The sequence below is a fragment of the Nesoenas mayeri genome (assembly GCF_963082525.1).
Source record: "Nesoenas mayeri genome assembly, chromosome: 10".
Classification (NCBI taxonomy): Eukaryota; Metazoa; Chordata; class Aves; order Columbiformes; family Columbidae; genus Nesoenas; species Nesoenas mayeri.
This window is the reverse complement of record NC_137560.1, coordinates 24121057-24138720: the sequence shown is the minus strand read 5'-3', so window position 1 is coordinate 24138720 and position 17664 is coordinate 24121057. Positions and strand designations below refer to the sequence as shown.

General features: G+C 53.9%; 1 protein-coding gene across 2 annotated transcripts; it reads right to left on the bottom strand.

Annotated features, from left to right (window-relative positions):
• Nucleotides 1–214: 214 nt before the first annotated feature.
• Nucleotides 215–6252, bottom strand: THUMPD3 (THUMP domain 3 tRNA guanosine methyltransferase). 2 transcript variants are annotated; one of them, XM_080350815.1, is made up of 9 exons: nucleotides 5811–6252; nucleotides 5450–5527; nucleotides 4456–4944; nucleotides 3275–3405; nucleotides 2779–2848; nucleotides 2277–2392; nucleotides 1986–2096; nucleotides 1645–1768; nucleotides 215–1396 (listed from the first exon to the last, which is right to left on the bottom strand). In XM_080350815.1, the coding sequence occupies exons 1-9, from the start codon at nucleotides 6048–6050 to the stop codon at nucleotides 1265–1267; spliced, it is 1491 nt and encodes a 496-aa protein (XP_080206941.1). In that variant the 5' UTR covers nucleotides 6051–6252; the 3' UTR covers nucleotides 215–1264. The 2 variants fall into 2 exon arrangements, with proteins under 2 accessions (XP_080206941.1, XP_080206942.1); XM_080350816.1 differs by having other exon boundaries at nucleotides 1986–2093.
• Between the last annotated feature and the right edge of the window lie 11412 nt (nucleotides 6253–17664).

Sequence of the window (17664 nt, the reverse complement as noted above, 5' to 3'; positions counted from 1 at the left end):
TTTTAAGAATGCAATATCCCCAGCGAAGCTGCAGTTCAGTGGCGCAGAACTGTGGCATCACCTTGACGTCGTCATGGAAACCACGAGCGTGGGAGCACGCCGAGCAGACCCCCTGGGCGCTATTTCACCCGGAAAGACAGCTGCGTGGTAAAGAAAGGGCTGCGCTGTCCTCCACTGGGCAGGGACCACAAAAGAACACAATGCACACTGCTCCCCTTTGCAAAACTTCTAAAACTTTAATACTTGTTAATTGGCCTCTCAACACTTACATGTACTTCGCATCAATACACTTGGATGAAAACGGCAAACTGGTAACCAGTGTCTCCAGGCTCTGCTGGGCAAAGAGTCAGAGGCCTGAGAAACCACAGAACACTTACAGCAGAAAAAACATTTGCAACTTCCAGTTATCCAACAGGTAATACACTTCTGTAAATAGTGGGCATAACTACAGCAGTTAAATCACCTAATAATAAATTTAAACATATTGCCACCTTGATATGTCCACAGTAGACATTGGAAACATCAACTTTTAAATATAACTGCTAAAAGTATCTCTGTTCTCATATAGTAGCTACAGACTGTTTGCTAAGGCTGTGTGTGTCCCCCACCCACGGCAGCGGTACAAGAACATACGGATTAGACATTTACTATTAATTAGCACTAAGTTGAAGTAACAGGTAAGAAAAACAGTAACTGCTAATTGGCATTTGCTTATCAGACCATGAAAAGCAGATTCGGGCTTATAATCTTAGTTTACATTTGAGTGATGGTATCAATTAGAAAACTTCAATTTGGAAAAATCCCATATTAAAAAAGATAGTGCCTCCAAACCCTTCCAGACGACAGTTTTCGTAGTCCCATTAGTCATTTTAAGATCCACGTACAACTTCCACGGTTTGGGAAATAAATTCATTGCTACCTCCAAAGCTGCCTGAACGTGTTTTCTACTACAAGCAGAAGAAGATTTAAGTGAAGCAAACAATGGCCATGGTAGAGAAGCCCTGGGCAAAGGAACGTGTTACTGACTCACCACTGAATTTGGGTTTGAGTGGCAGGGAGGAAAGAGGCGATTTAAGTAAAGAGGTTTCAGAACACAGTACAACTGGCAGCTCTGAAGTTGATCCCTTGTTTAATATTTATTTTACACAATTTCTACACAAGCTGTTTGGTTTCCTCCCGTGGGAACTGACAGACGTTGCTCTCGGGTGTCTGCTGTACCAGGCTGCTCTCCAACAGGTCTGGGGGTGTCTCGTCCCCTCCACGGTTACCAGAACGATCTCTTTTCCTCCGCCCTCTCCCAGGTGCGTTTCAGGAGATACACAGCAGCATGAAGCCCCCCGACGTTCACCCAAACGGTCTGAGCTTTGCGCCAGATGTGTCCCATTCGCGACAAGGCCTACAACCCAAAAAGCAGCCAGAGAGCGGTGACGGCTTCACGGTAAGACAAGAAAATTTGCTTTAGAAATTATTGCTGATTATTCTAAATCACATCTGATGAGAGTGTCAAATGACTCTTCAGGTCCAAAACTGTGTTTAAATGTTACTAATTATTGCTCTAAAAATAGATCATCTTCCCTAATGAAGTCAGCTTGCCGTTTTTCCTCACTGTATTTCCTGTGCACACACGTGCTCGCTCAGACCCACCTTGGCGAAGCACTTCTTGTCCTGCGTGAGCAGCACGGCGCGGCCGGTCCCTGGCGCGCAGATCCGCCCCATCTCCAGCAGGCAGGCGGGGTACAGATCCCAGTTCTTCTTCTTTGACCCTATCCTGCAAAATACATTAAGATCCCCTTTCTGATCGCTGACAAACAGTTAACTCTTGCGGGTCTTTCAGACATGGGTTAACTCATTCGCGACCACATTTGCTACTGATTTCAACCTGCATTTTTAACAGAGTACATCAATACCTCTTAACCAGGCCAGTTAAGTAACTAGAGAGAGCCCTAACGCTGGCGAAGCGCAGCGGCTCTTCCAGCATCGCTCACCTCTTCCCGAACGGCATGTCGGTCACGATGATGTCCACAGAGCCGGAGCGCAGGGGCAGGCTGCAGATGTCCCACTGGATGATGTCTAAGGGTATGCCCGAGGAAGCGCTGCTGCAAGGCAAAGACGTTTACCTCACACACGGTTACTGAGAACGCTTTTCAATTGAGGACGTCTATAATGTCAGCAAAACAATAAATAGGAAAATACAAAGATAGTCAAATGCACCACTGCAAAATTACTTCTTTACATACAATACTTCAGGAAAACAAAATCACTTGAACTCTTCCCACCTTTCCTTATTCTCGTTCTTCTTTAGCAGAGAACAGATGTTGTTTGCTGCTCTCTTCACAGCCTGCGGGTTGTTATCGCCAGCGATGTGGTAGCAGCTGGGCCATTCTGTAGCTCCCTGTGGAGAAATATTGACAGTAACCAACGCCAGCATCGACCTTGCTTCATGTGAAACAAAACCAACACAAGAACCACACCACGCAAACACGACAGGCTGCAACAGAGCAACCGGAAGGGGATGAAATAACTGTTCCATTCTGTAACAGGTATCTGCTGTAGCTATTATGCACCACAAAGGCTCAAAATACTTCTGGATTTAGTTTCTTCCTGCTACAGCTCTGGAAGGACAATGAGGTCATTTACAGAAAGTAAATTTGTACCTGTTTAAGAGTTGGTGAGATACTTTTGGAGTTGGCTGTTCAGTTATTTCCCAGCAAACTTACCTGTATTACCCAGTTGCAGATACCATCAAGTTTTTTAAGGTAAAAAGAAAGGCAGAGTCACCTCGATCGGTATGGCGCCTGTGCCGCACATGGGATCCACGATGATATCTGTCGGCTGCGGGTCGCAGAGCCTGAGGAACAAAGGCATGGTGAGAAAACGCCAAAAACGTGGACTTCTGCAAGGAAGGAAAACGGAACTATCTTAATCACTTCGATTCCACCCTTCTAACAAAACGGCTGCTTTGTGGTTGTTATTTCCATGTGTTAACCAGCATTTTATAAGCAGCAATACAGTGAAATACATTTGAGGATGTGATACAGTATTTTGAGAACTGGCTAATGGATCACAGCAAATGTTTGCTACGCTGGAAATCATCCACTGTTACATGCACAGCCCACTACTTCAGCAACTATTCTCTTTTCTATTTTGTCTTTTTCTGTTTTTAAGAATTAACAGAAATGGCTTTTGAGGAAGCAGTGAGGGGATAAAGGATCTAACTTGGAAACAAAACAACTTAACAACTGAGAATAAGATAACAGCAGGGGATGGCGCTGACCTAAGCATGCCATAGGCCAGAGTTGAACGGAGAGTCGTGGGTCCAAAATGTGTAATGTTTCTTCTGTGAAGACTCTCTTCAGTTAATGCGATGCCCACAACTACTTCATTGTTGTGAATATTCAGAAGAACCTAAAGAAAAACGAACTTGAACTGAGTTTCAGCAGTAACGGAGGTTTTCCATAGCACGCCTGGTAAAGATTTATGAGAATCTTAGATGGCAATTTAAAACCCAGGAAATACATACAAGAGAGCATTCTTGGAAGAAAGGCAATGCACCACTTGTAACGGCAAGAGCGGGCAAAATTCAGGAGAGCGTCCACGTGTTTTCCTTCGCACAGAATGAGAACGAGCATTTTCTCTTTCACACAGAACCTTCTGCACAAGACTTCAAACAGTGCTATAACCACTCTGCTGGTTTTAACAAGCTCTGGTGTGTAAGCAGGGGGAGCACAGGGTAAGTCCTGCAAGTCACAGGGAAGCAGCTGCAAAGCAGCAATAAAAATGACACTCCTGGTCCGCTCCACCACTGACACTTGGAGGGTGAAAACATGATTACGGGACAGCCCTTACTAGAGCTGCAAGAAAACCTTCAGGTTTTCTGCCCCTCGGAAGCACAGGCCCCGCACTGTGGGTGGACCAGGAGTGCTGGATGTCCTCCCAAATCTCTGCTTTCCCTGAGACAGGAAATAAACCCTGGACAGTTCACGTTAACCCTTTGTGTGCCCCTCCACCACAACATGACAGCTTCTAGATGGAAAATCATCTGTTAGCTCACGCTGAAACAAAACAATGGATCAAGCAAAGACTTAATGAGGTACCAGTAAAGCACTGCACACCCACAATACACTTAAGTGTGCGTGGGACCAAATGTTACAGAGGGGCAGCACTGGGCACCAGAGCTTCTGCTGTGGGGAGGGAGAGGGAGAAGCTGCTGAGCTCCAGCTCAGCCCTGTGGGGCAGCGCGGCGGTTAACCCAGCAGACACGGGTGTCTGCAGGGGACACAGCAGCTCACTGAGCGCCAGCGCTGGGCTCTGAGGACACGCAGTGCACCAGGGAAATGACGGCTCCTGAGCTGGCCGTGCCTTCAGCACTACCGATCCTTAGTTCCAGAGTCACCTTCTGCAGGCACCGTGGAGATCCCTACGCCCCGGGGTTTTACAGCAGACACAGCACCGTACCTCCACGTCAAAGTTGGTCATGTCGGCTTTCCACTGGAAGTGCTCCTGCACGGCCCCGCCGAAGTCCCTCGCAGCCTCGTTGGACGTGAAGCTGTGCTTGTCCCCCGCGCGATTGCACGTCACGCGGAACTTGAGCACCTTCACGTCCCCTTCGCCCACCTTGGCCTCGCTCCCGGAACCCGCCTGCGACTCGTCTCTAGCATCCGACTGCTCGTTCTCCTCCTCCTCCCCGTTTTGGGGTGCCTGCCCCGCCGCCTCCTCGGTGTCCTGCCCGCTGGTGGGCTCTGGGGCACCGTCCTCCTCTGCATCGATGTCTCTGGGAGCTGCTCCTTCCTCATTCTGTTTCTCTTTGCTCGCTGCTCTCTGCAGATGATGCTTTTTGCGTTTTGTCTTTTTCTTTTTCAAGCTGTTGTTCAGCTCCCACACTTTCAACGGATCAGTCCAAGGCAGCTTTTTAACCAACTCTTCCAAATCCTTTAGGGCATCTTCCTTTAAAACACAAAAATGTTGTGCGTTGAAGTCACTCCCCCCCTTTAAAAGCTATCCCTTTCTTAAGTCTCTCCAATTAGCTTCCTATACACGTAACCCACTGCAGGTTTAAGCAAAGCTTACAGTTTTTTGTGAATTTTTTTCCATAAATAGAGTGAATTGCACTTTAAGTCACAGGACTCATTGTATTTCATCATTTATCTTGTCAAATAAACAGATGACACTAAATGAAGTGACCAAAGTGACACTTTACTGTCCTGAGTGTGACCTGTGGGCATGGTACCGGCTCTCACCCGAGACCGCCGGGGCAACGCCAGCAACCGCAGAAATTGTGTCGGACAACGCAGCCGCGCTTCACTGACAAGCCAGCACACAGGAACGGGGACAGTATCACCAATAACACAGAACAACCTTGTTCATAAACCAGAATACTTTCTGAAACCAGTCTTAAACTAAAAACCCACTCCAGAACCCAGAACTGATCGCAAAACGAGAAGAAGCTCACCTTGCTCTCTTTAAATTGATAGTCTTTGAACTCCTGAACAACCACGAACAGGTTATCCACGGACCTGAGGCGGTGCACCTGCAAGACACGGGAGGCCGCGGCGTCACGGAGCGGAGCGGAGCGGAGCGGGCCGCGCCTGCGGGAACCACGGCCGGGCACCTCGGCCCGCGCTCAGGGGCCGCGCCGCTGCGCCGCGGTTCGCTCCGTCGAGGCGGCGGCTCCGGGGTCGCCCGCGCAGCCACAGCGGCTCGAGACCGCGGCCGCCGCCCCCACCGGCTTCTCACGCGAACGCCTCGGAACCGGCGCGGCCGGGCCCCCGATCCCGCCCGGGGTGACGGGGGAGCGCGGAGCGCGCACGGACCTGCGGCAGCGCCCCGGCCGGCACCTCGAAGTAGATCTTGCCCCGGTCCCTGCTGACCCGGGAGGCCGAGCCCAGCTTCTCCTGCACCTCGGCGGCCGCCGTCAGCTCGAACCCGGTGGGCACAGTGGCGCCGATCACGGCCGCCAGCTCCGCGCCCTCCTCGGCCGGGCCCTGAGCGCCGCGGGCCGCCTCCGTCACCGCCTCCGGGGCCGCCTCCGGGGCCGCCTCCGTCCCCGCCATGGCCCCGCCGGGCCGGGCCCGCAGCTCCAGCGCCTCCCGCCGCGCGACCGGCACCACGCGCCGCACCACCGGCCCCTTCCGCTTCCGGCCGCGCGCTGGGCCCGCCGCTGCGGCTGGCGGCAGCGCCCCCTGCTGCCCGGCGGCCGGAGCCCCGCGCCCGCGGGGGGGGCGGGGGGGGCGGAGGGGGCTGACCCGCGGTGCCGCTCCGGCAGCGGCAGCGCGCTGCGCTCCGAGCGCCGTGCGACCGTGCTGCGCCAGGGGAGACGTGGGGTGCATTCCAGACGTGTAGTTCTAGCTGCAAATACAGAATGGAACCCATGGAGCGCGTGGTTCAGCTGGGATACCGGACTTGGCTCGCTGAGCTACTTTCAACAGCAGAATTTTCAGCATATTTTGGTGAAGGTGTTTGCCAGACGCTTAAATTGATTCCATATGTCTGGCCTATGAGCAGCAGCTCTGGCCTTTCGCGGCTGGTCTCGGCTGGAAAGGTGCGGTGCTGACCCGTGAAACCCGCCCGAGCGCGCTCAGAGTCGCCCCCTGCCGGCGGGCGGTGCCGCGGGCGCTGCGGGCGCCTGTTGCCGCAGCCCTGCGGGACCGCCTGGGGACGGTAACGCGCTTTGCTCTCCTCCTCTGTCAATAGCTCTGTCAGCCAGAGCTGCGGCGCCTTTCAGCAGTGTCTGGTGCGCTGAGGGAGCGCGGCAGCGCCGGCAGCCCGTGGGGACGGTGCTGGGCTGCTCCTGGACGGGCAGGGCTGCGGGCGCGGCTGCGCTTGGCTGGGAGAGAGCAGACCGTGTCACTCACGGATCAGTTACTCGGGAACGGGGATGAAAGGCCTCTTGCAACTGACAGCACGAAGGCTCCGTAAGAAGGCCTGGCACCGGCATTTTCTGACCTCTGGCAGAGAGGAAATAGTTTGCCATTTTTTCATGGGAGTTTAATCTCAACCGGTGCTGGTAACACCCGAGTGAGGAGCGGCCAGACAGCCCGTGCTGGGAGCTGCACACCCGCCAGGTGGGTGTGACGGACCCGGTCCCTGTGCCGCCCCGGTGCCGGTGCGGGAGAGGAGGCGCCGGCGCCAGGAGCTCCTGCTCTTCCAGCCGGGGATGCGATTTCATGGTTTCGAATCTACTCTGACACCCAGAAAATGGGGATTTGTCAAAGTGCCTGCTGAGCCAGCAGGACCTTTAAAGACTGGAAAACTAGTAATCCCTGAACTTATTTCTAACGGCTCTGGGAGCAAAGCCACGCTGTGTTTTTATGATCGTCTGTCTTTGTACCTGAGCTCGCTGTCTTCGGGGCAGAGAGAGGGGGAAGGACAGGGACACACAGGCACATTTGTTCCTCGTGATAGGGACTGTGACAGGAGCTGAGTAAACAGCGCCATTCACACGGCATCTTTCAGACCCCAGGGCAGGTTTGTGCAATGTTCAGTCCATCTGCTGCTGAAACCGCCGGCGCTGGACAACAGCTGTGCAGCCTCCCTGCCTGCCACGGCGCAGAAGGGACGGCCCTCTGCATAAATCACCGTCATACACCCAGGCTTCGCTGTTGTCGGTAAATCACTGCAGCGTCTCTGCCTCGCCACTGCCAGGACTTGCCTATATTTGTAAAATGCTCCTCACTAAAGATGGAAGTTTGTTTTCGTAGGAGATCTAATGGAAACAGCGAAGCATCCTCAGGTGTCTGCTGAGAGCAGCGTCTACCAGTTTCACTGGGGTGTCACGTCCTTCCATCGTCAGTCAAACCCTCCGCACGCGACCAGCACACGTGGCCGGGAAGAGAACAGTGTTAGCAGTTGGTGCGTTCCTGTAAGCGGCGCTGTGCCAGCTGCGGCCGCGTGCGCGGCACTCGCCAGGTTTTAGACTCTGTAAAGGTGCTGATTCCCTCATCAGCAGCCTGTCCAAGTCTCCGTTGGTGCTGGGTTTGCCTCCTGCTGAGAGACCGGAGTCGGCGGGACCTTCCGGCCCCTTCCTGCGGCTGAGGGAGTTCCGCGTGCTCAGCGTTGGCGCTCTGGAGCCGGCTCGAGCGCGGGTTTCAGATCCTGCAGCTCCGCACACGGGAAGGGCTGCAGAGAGGCCGTTGCCACCGACCAACCACCATCTAGAGGAAGCAGATCTTCTGCTTTCTCCCTGCTGCTTAAAGGAAGTTCTTTAATCGAAAGAGAACTGTAATAACAAGAATCGGAACTGGAGATCTGCCTGTCCCAGTTACCGCTGCTCTAATCGCAGCCTCTGGCTGTTTTAATGGCTGCACTGTCACAGGATATGGACATTTCTGAAGCTGAAATCTGTTTAATGAAGTTTGAAAGCCAAGTACTGTCAGTTGGTTTAATCATAACTGTGGTGGGCAGAGAGAGGAATAACCAAGCCGGGGTGATTTCTCCTCACAGGAACCGTCTGGTCCTGCGTGGATGTTCTGGATCTCCAGGTCACTGTCGGCTGCTTCAGAGGCCAGAACCGGTGACTCCGCAGGCTGGGAAAGCCCACGGGTGTCACTAGTGAGGGGGGATGAGGAGAACCCCATGGTGGCCCCACAGTGAGCATTGCTGTGTTTTCTGTCACACCTGGCCTGTCCGATTAGCTCCTAGCCGAGTTCAAAAGGGTATGGATGCTACAAAAACATACACTTGTGTGGGAAGGAAACTGTGGACACTGATGAGCATCTTCGTAGTTTGCTTTTCTGTTTTCCTTCACCTTTCATGTGAAGCTTTGTTTTCCTAACAGCAATTTATTAGCAAGTAAATTGAGGCTTGCCTATTAAAAGACCTGCTAAATATCACTTAGGGGCCAGAGCACAGTCTAATAGAATTATAAAGTCTCTTTTATTTTTTTCCAGAAAAGTGATTTTATAAAGTCTTTTTATTTGTTCTCCAGGATGGAATCTTGCAAGATCAATAATGTATTGAAATATCAAGCCAGTTCTATAATTCACCTGCCATTAAACCCTCTGTGACCCTGCTATGGGGATGCAAGGGCTCATAGGGCTCCAGGCTGTTGTTCTGGCGTCTGTCCTGTTAAGCCGTGGTTCAGGAGATGCCTGAGGTGCTCAGAAATGCTGCTGGCTCTGAGATTTTGAGCAGAGAGGAATCGGTTCGGCCTCTGTTCTGTAGCCCAGGCTGCTGTATTCAAAGCGCTGGCACATTTGTGCGTGAGCTCTTTCTCTCTCTGGGCCCACTGTAAGAAGCTCCTGTCAGTAGAACTGCCTGTCCCTAAAAGCTGCTGTTTCAGGCCTTTGCTGAGGAATTGACGAGTTGTTTCCGACACATCGCTGGTCATTTCTGTGGTAGAAAAAGCAAAATTATTTTAGTGCATGCGGGACATCTGAGATGATGGATGTCTGGGAGTTGCTGTGTGCAGTGTGTGCAGTGCAGTGTGTGCAGTGCAGTGTGTGCAGTGCATTCAGTGCAGTGTATGCAGTGCATCTCGGGGGCTTCGCTGGCACATCTCAATCCAGAAACAGCAGAACCTGGGCCAGAGTGTGAGTGGCCTTTGTGGCAATGACCGTGCTGAGGATGATCTCGGTGTCAGTGACCGTGCTGAGGATGGTCTCAGTGACAATGACCATGCTGAGGATGGTCTCGGTGCCGGTGACCGTGCTGAGGATGGTCTCAGTGACAATGACCATGCTGAGGATGGTCTCGGTGCCAGTGACCGTGCTGAGGATGGTCTCAGTGACAATGACCATGCTGAGGATGGTCTCAGTGCTGAGGATGGTCTCAGCCGGCGTCTGACCTGCGTGGCAGTTGCCGCTGAATACAACTGCCAACAGTCTGGCTTCATTGTTATCTGATTTCTTCAAATGTGTCCTACGTAGAAGATTTTAGTTATGTCACTACATGGAAATTCTTCTGTTAAGAATATTTGAAAAAAGATTGGCAAACACTAACACACTTAAAAGACCTTTTGGGGAGCCTGGGGTTCTGGCTTTTATTTTTTAAAATCTATTAGACTGATCTCCTGGTAAAATTCATTTCTGTTTTAAACAGAACTGCACAGGTGGGAACAGGTGGGCAGCCTGCGCTGTCCTTTAGCGTGTGAAGCAAACAGTTTGCTTGCCTACTTGAAGTCTGTTTTGCACAGAAATACACCTTTGGAATGAAATCCCCGCGCTTTTGGTCTGTGGAGCAGAAAAGCTGCTGAGAGGGGCTGTCCGGGGGCCGAGCGCAGCCGCTCCTTTGGTGCTCGGTGCTCGCCGCTCACAGGGGGGCCTGCAGAGATTTACGTGTGATTCATATTCGCGCTCATTAGGAGCTGGACTTGATGATCCTGTGGGTCCCGTCCAACTCAGGACACTCTGCTGTTTCTGTGGGGGATAGACCTTGCTCTTCTAGGGAAAGAGGTAATCCTGAATAACACATACCTGTGCTACTGCACCTTCATCCTGAATGATTTTTAGAAGATGATGCCAGCAGGTGAGCTGAAAACTCAGATCTGACAACCAAACCTCCATTCCAAAGCTCCAGTCACTGTGGGGTCCCAGGAAGCACCACTGCTCTGCAGGAATTCTTCACACATCGATGTGCTCTTTTAGGCCAGAAACACGTCCTGGTTTACATATGAACTTTTCAGTATGATTGTTCTATGATTAATGTTCTTTGAAAGCAAATATCTGACTGATTGCTTCACAGATTCTGCAGCACTGCATTTCTAGGAGCCTAAGGGGAGATGCCTTCCGAGTTAGATATTGTTGAACTCAGGCTGTGCAGTCAGATGGGGGAATCCAGACTTCGCTTGACCCCCAGCTCTCTGGCACTGAGTTATGAAGGTATTTTAAAGTGAAACTGGGAAAGTTGTGCAACTCCACAGGGAGCACAGCCTAGAACAACCTCCAGGTTTGAATTTTCTCGCTGTTTTCCAGCAATTTAGTGATTTGTTTGTTCTATATCCATGACTACGCGGCAGTTAGCAGCAGACTTTTCTCATCGGTTGTGGCGCATCTGGAGCACTTGCAGTCGTCACAGCGCTTCCCTCGTCGGTCTGTGGGCTGTGACACCGACCCCGGCGGGTCCTCTGGCGGGTCCCCTGGCTTTCTGAGGCACCAGCGCCAGGCAGTGACCTGTGCGAGCTGCACAACAACGGGCCAGAGAATCAGCACTTGTTTCTTTGGGGTTCTGAAACGCGATGGCTCATCAGGCTCCTTCCATAGGGCCGGAGGATGACGCTTGTGGAGTCATGAGTCCAATTTACTGCTGACACGGGTCGTTCACCCCAATTCCGATCTGTGAGATCTTGTTTTGGAGGGTGTAAAAATCCCTTCACAGAGTTACACCCATTACCCAGGCGTGCTTGTGGCTTTTGCAGTTTGCTGTACTTGTGACACGGTGTGTATGTTCTACTTAAGGTTTGTTTTATTTAATGTATGTCTGATGCAGTTTCCAAGGGACCGACTTTCCTGCATTTTGGTGAAGACTGCAGGGAAAAACAGCGAGTAGCATTATGCTGTGGTACGTCAGAGGTGGCTCCCGAACGGGAACGCGAAGTGTTGTTCGCTCAGCTGCACTGCTGTGCGGGCGGATCGGTGCGGGTGTGAGCCTCGGGAAGGCTCCAGTCTTGGTGCAGCGGTGGCTTTCCGTGCCCGGCCCTTCCCCACAGCTTCCACGTCATGGGAGAGCACGGAGGTGTCGGTCGCGCTTCTGCTGACCCAGTTCTTCTTTTTGAACCTGGATACTCCGTGAACTGGAGCTGCCTCGGGTGGGAGGTGACAGGAGAGGGGACACGGAGCGACTGCTCTTCCCGTGTTCCCACCCCAGCTGCTCATACCCAGAGAGCTGCTTGTGGATTAGTGCTGTTTCATTTTGTGGAGAATACACTAGAGCAAAAACCTTGTAGCAGAGCTTTCATAGCATTTTAAAGCCCATGCAGTCGAAAGGCTGCAGTGTTTGCACGCTGTCCTTCCGCGGCTGGTTCTGCTGGTTATGAAACGGGGGCCGTTGCGGGCGGTTTTGTCAGGAAACGGTGCTGGCGCTGCCGGGCCCTGCGCACAGCGGGTCCTGCGGCCGGCGCTGCCGGCAGCTCCGCCGCCCGTCCCGCGCACAGCCGGCGATGGAGCCGCGCGGGGACGACCGAGACCAGCGGGGACGGGAAGGATGCCGGGGCGCACGGGAGCGATGGCCACAACTGAGCCAGGGCCGCATCACCCTGCGCCGTTTGCCTTGGGCCACGAGGAGGGGGAGGAGCTGGTGGTGCTGAGACAACTTTAGTGTTTCTCTGTAAATATTTCTGGGCTATCTGCGTATCTGCATGGGGAAAAATCTGACCAAACTCTAGGACTAAGCCTCTGTGAAAACATTCTATTCCACTTTGAAGGGTGAGGAGAACGAGAAGATGAGCAGATACGAGATGAGAGGGCGGGTGGACCTGTTCAGTGACTACAGACGTGGGCACGAAGGTGCTGTGAGACCCACGCAGCTCGGGTCCTGCTGCAGGAACTTGTTTGTAAAGAAAGGACGGTTGAATTGGTCCTTCAGCCTGTGGCATGAAAAGAGCTGGATAAGTAGCTCTTCTTGAGTTATTTGGGAGAGATAAAGGGAGGGAGCGAGTGGATGTGAGAGAGGATGGGAAAAATAACACCCTGAGTGCAGGTAAGTCAGCAGCTTGTGACAAGAATGGAGTGTGGGATTGTATGTACCACTTGATTGACACCTGGTGTGTCATACAGAAAGTCAGTCTGCAAGCCTTAGAAAATCACGAGTTAGTCCGTGAAAACTGCGGTGCTTCCTTTGGAATAACAGAATTACAACCAAACCAACAGCGGCTCGGGATGCTGTTTGACATTTGAGCCTTTACCGTGCTCTCAGATGATATTTTCCAGGATTTTTCGGTGCAGCTTTGAGGCGGGGGAGCTTAATTAAAACCTGAAATGAAAGGTAATTTGTTCTGGCCGGGTGCCGAGGCCGCCCGGGCTGGGCCCGGCTGAGCACGCGCCCAGCGCCGCTTCCCGGGGCGGCGGCGGCTCTGGACCGCGCCGCGCCGCGCCGCCGAGCGCCGGGTCCGCTGCCTCCTGCGCCCTTGCTTCCTCTCGCCTCACCCTGCCCGCCCTGTTTCCATCTTGCCGGGACAGGATCGTCACCATTGTCTCTTTCTCAAGAGCTAGATGACTCTTTGAAGTACTCTAAATTCAAAACACAACAAAACAAAACCCTCTTCTCTCTTCACTCCAGCCACTGAAGTAATTTAAATTAAAATCTTTTCCTCCTCGAGGCATTTGAATCTAAGTCCATTTAAGCATCTATGGATCTGTACACATTTCAATGATAGCTAATGGACATGCCACTGTTGCTATAAACCAGATTTTTCTCACTGCAGTGATTAGAGGGAGGGTAGGAGAAGGAAATATATCGTAATGATTGGCACATGAGAAACCAGTGCCAAACCCGTGCCAACAGCGGTCGCCGCAGCTCTGCTCTGCAGCAGCCGTGGCTGTTGTGGGAACACGCCGACGTTCCCAAGATGCTCTGAAGGGCCGGACCCACACGCGGCTTGTCCAGCGGTGTCCCAGGAGGACCCGGCCAGGCTGGTGACGGGGCTGGTGACACACGGCAAACCCAGCGGGCGGTTCAGAGGACAACAGAGACCCGCCTCGCAGAGCTGCCCAAGCAGTCAGCACATGGCGAGCTCAAGAAAACGGGAAGGAGGAACCGCACAGGGCGCAGCGGAGCAGGAGCAGCGCCGCGCCGTCCCGACGCCGTCCCGCGCGCTGCCGCAGCCCCGCGCCGGCAGATCTCCCGCAGAACCTGCTCAGAAACCGCCGGGTTTACCGCCGTTCGTGAAAATCCCTGCGCTCCTGGGCCCCCCGTTGTGAAAGCTCCCCCAGCTTATCAACAGAATATCTGTTATGTGACACTGGCCTTGCTCTGGAGCCCTGCCAGCCACTGCTAGGCAGCGTCTCATCACGCAGTAAATCTGCCTTTAACTGCATTGGAACAAAAGCCTAATGTAGTGTGCAAAGTAGAAAGAGGGAGACAAAAGTGATAGAAATCAAATTAGATCAGCTATGCGCACAAATTTTCAAACCCAAAGCACAGCGATGCTGGGAACAGAGGGAAGAGGACAGCTCTCCAGCCAGGCACAGAGGCACCTGCTGCCTTCCTGGGCGCCGGAGCTCGCGGTGCAGCTTTGCGGGCAGCGGCGCCGTGCCTGGCGAAGGGCAGCGCGCCGGCGGCGCCTGCACCGGCTGCGTGCGCGGGAGGAGCTGGGCTGCTCTGCAGCCGCATCCTGCACTTCTGGGCTGTAGGAGCTTGTTCGGCTCTCAAAGGCCCTCCCCAAAATACATCTGGAATGGACCCAAGGCCAGCTGAAATCCATGGGAGATGGCCTGTTGACGCCAGTGGCTTTTGACCCCAGCGGTGCCCTAAATGCCCTTGTCTCTGCGCGGCTCGGAGCCCCCAGCTCCGGCCTCCCCCGCGCCCCCGTCCTCTGCTCCTCTCACCAGCACCCATCGCCATTTTCCAACCCGGTTCTGCAGCTGCTGAGCCAGAAGCAGGATGGGAAAGAGACGGGCTCTCCCTGGACTCTCACAAGTTTGGGGATGGTCGATCAACAGCTGCTGTTGATCAAGGGATGTATTAATGCTGTCCAACCTTTGCTGCTAAGCACATTTCCTTTATGCTTCTTCAGTAGTGCTGGGTGGAGTTTTGCCCTCCTTGCAGCTTCATGTTGAAAGTAGCTGCCATATCTGGTCAGAGCAGCAACTTTAATTCTGTACTAAGAGGTGAAATTATTGTAGTAATAGTTAAACAGGTGACCGTTCTCTCCCAAAGGAAGGAGCAGTGCTGGCCGTGTGCCGTGCGCTCGCTGTGCAGGCTGCAGGGCTGTGCCGGGGGCAGAGGAAGGGTTTCCTCCTCCTCGTGTCTCACCGAGAAGGGGTGCTTAAAAAACCCCAAACTTTCCGCTCACTTTCAGGAAATGACGGTGTCGTGCTGGAATTTACAATGAAGTTGTGAATGCGGTGGAGCCCGGGGCTTCTCCACGAGGAGGCCCCTTTGCCCAGCCACATTCAGCTCTAATGAGAGGGCTAAATTCTCCCTGAAAGGCGTGTTTTCCATTTGTCCCCCTTTCCCATCAATCGCTGTCACTGCAGGAGCGGCCCCGCGCCGCGTCCCGCGGGCTGGCGCTCGGCGCGCTGGGGACAGCCTGCCCTACTAACTGCGCCCCCCGCCCCCAACAATAGCGCTTTGTGCCGCCGCACAGTGCCGGCTCAGTTTCCCAGGCTTTGCCTTTTCTCCTCTCCCCGCTCCTCCTGGAAGCCGCCGGCGACGCGGCCGCGGGCAGGGGCTGCTGCCCCCGCCAACAAAGCGGCGAGGGCTGGAGCTCCTGCGCCCGGACCCGGCTCCCAGCGCGGGTGCTCGCAGGTCGTTTGCCTCAAGTACAACAGACCTGACTCATTTCAGCAAGAAGTGCAAACCAGGCTGCGAGCACAGCTCCAGCGCTTGCTCACCGGCTTCCCCGGCAGGCGCGGTGCTGTGGGCCTGGGGACAGAGGACAAGGGCAGCTGGGGCTGGGTCCGGCCAGGGCCACGTGTCACAGGGTGCTTGTGCCCTGCTGCATGGGCTGCAGCATGCCACGGGGTGCTTGTGCCCTGCTGCATGGGCTGCAGCGTGTCACGGCGTGCTTGTGCCTTGCTGCATGGGTTGCAGCATGCCATGGGGTGCTTGTGCCCTGCTGCATGGGTTGCAGCATGTCACGGCGTGCTTGTGCCCTGCTGCATGGGTTGCAGCATGCCATGGGGTGCTTGTGCCCTGCTGCATGGGCTGCAGCATGTCACGGCGTGCTTGTGCCCTGCTGCATGGGTTGCAGCATGCCATGGGGTGCTTGTGCCCTGATGCATGGGCTGCAGCATGCCATGGGGTGCTTGTGCCCTGCTGCATGGGTTGCAGCATGCCATGGGGTGCTTGTGCCCTGCTGCATGGGCTGCAGCATGCCATGGGGTGCTTGTGCCCTGCTGCATGGGGTGCTCACACTCTGCTCTTGGGGAGGTTTATCAACCCTTATTTCTGTGCATCATTGGCAAATGAAATCAGGTACCCCGTCAGGGGGGTTTGCTGTGACGTGCAGTGACTGATTTGTCGCAGGGATGCTCAGGGACCCCAAGCCCAGGCTGGGAGGGCGCTGGTCCCGCTGGGCTGGGCAGGGGTGAAGGGGCTGTTTCACAGATGTGTCCCGTCCCCAGGCAAAGCTCCTGCACAGCCGCCTTCCGAATGGGACCGAAGCTTTGGCCACGCTGTGCTTATGAGTTCTGCTCCCAAAGAGCCTGAAAATGCAATTAGAGGGTTTCAAATTGCCGATGGAGAAACGGAGATCATGTGTGACTAAATTAATTGCAAACGATAAATAGCAGTGACCCAAATGTCAAAAGCAAGTCAGCGCCTGACAGCCCGATGCGCTGGAGCGTTTCTCTGGCCTCGGCCGGACCCGGCGCGCTCGGCTCTGCAGGGCCGGGCTGTGGAGCGAGCCGGGAGCCGCTGCGCTCTGCCGCACAGCGCGGCCGCGTCCCCGCCCGGCCCGTCCGCAGGAGCTGCTGTGCCGGCCGCTGCGGCCAGAAACAAGGTGCTAGGAAAAGCGGTTCCTGGTTTACCGGCGGCGTGGTCACGGGCAGCGCTGCTCTGCGGGCGGCCGAGCCGCGGCTGTGCAGAGCGATGGAGCAGCAGCTGCGTCCTGCGTGTGATGGAAATGGGCTCGGCCCTACGGAAGAGAATTGCCACGGCAGAACCCACAGACAGAGCCGTGTGTGCCACCGGCTCCGCACCGGCGGGATCTGGCCTCGGTCTGCAGTCACTGGTGCTGCTGGATGGGACGGGTTGTTCACACACAGCAACTCAGGGAGGATGGAAAGGCGTCGGTAAAAGAGCAGCAAGCTCCTCCTCTCGTGCGAGTTCTTTTTTTGGTCTGTTGCTACAGCAACTCCCTGCTAAGAACAGAGATGACAGCAAGATATTACATTTTGCAGCAACTCAATTGACTCTTCATTCGCTTTCTTTTTGCCCTCAGTAACTGAATCCCACTCCACTAATTGCGTTAGATTCCAGATAGAAATCATGCCTTCCTGTGACAAGAATTCCTGTGTTGCCTTTCCCTCCTTCCCCTTAGAAGCCAATTAAATCAAGTTAACTTATTTAAATCTGGTGGGTGATTATAAACAGTAGATTTCTTGGCTTTATTTATTTTACATGTGGACATCATGTTTTTAAGCAACAACTCATACTCTAAATTAAAATCTCCAAAGCCTTAATATTCTTTAAAAAGAAACAGTTCTTGGCAAGTTCAGTTTCGGCAAAGTTCAGTTTATGCCAATGGCGTAGATCAGAAATGTATAATGTAAATTACTGTAACAGAGACTGTCTGAATTTATGAATGTTAGGGTTGTTTTTAAAGCAATACTGCATTTCAGCGCCTTTTCCCCGGCCACGGTCCTTATCTCCTGCAGGGTGGCCCGTGAGAAGGGCAGAGTCTGTATCTCTGGTTCACTTCTGCACACGCAAAGCGTTGCTCTGTGTCCGACTGTCCGTGTGTCCCTCGCGGTGGGTTATTGATGCTCACTGCTGTGCAGAACGGGCGCGAGGGCAAGGGCGGCCCCTGAAGTCGGTCTGAGCCCACAAAACCGGGGCAGCTGCTGGAAC

What these genes read in the sequence shown, in the direction of transcription:
- THUMPD3 (XM_080350815.1), bottom strand. Translation starts at nt 6,050, where the DNA reads ATGGCGGGGACGGAGGCGGCCCCGGAGGCGGCCCCGGAGGCGGTGACG. An exon ending in ATCAATTTAAAGAGAGCAAG is followed by an intron (nt 4,945 to 5,449) that starts GTGAGCTTCTTC and finishes TGTGTTTTAAAG; the next exon opens with GAAGATGCCCTAAAGGATTT. An exon ending in GACATGCCGTTCGGGAAGAG is followed by an intron (nt 1,769 to 1,985) that starts GTGAGCGATGCT and finishes TGTATTTTGCAG; the next exon opens with GATAGGGTCAAAGAAGAAGA.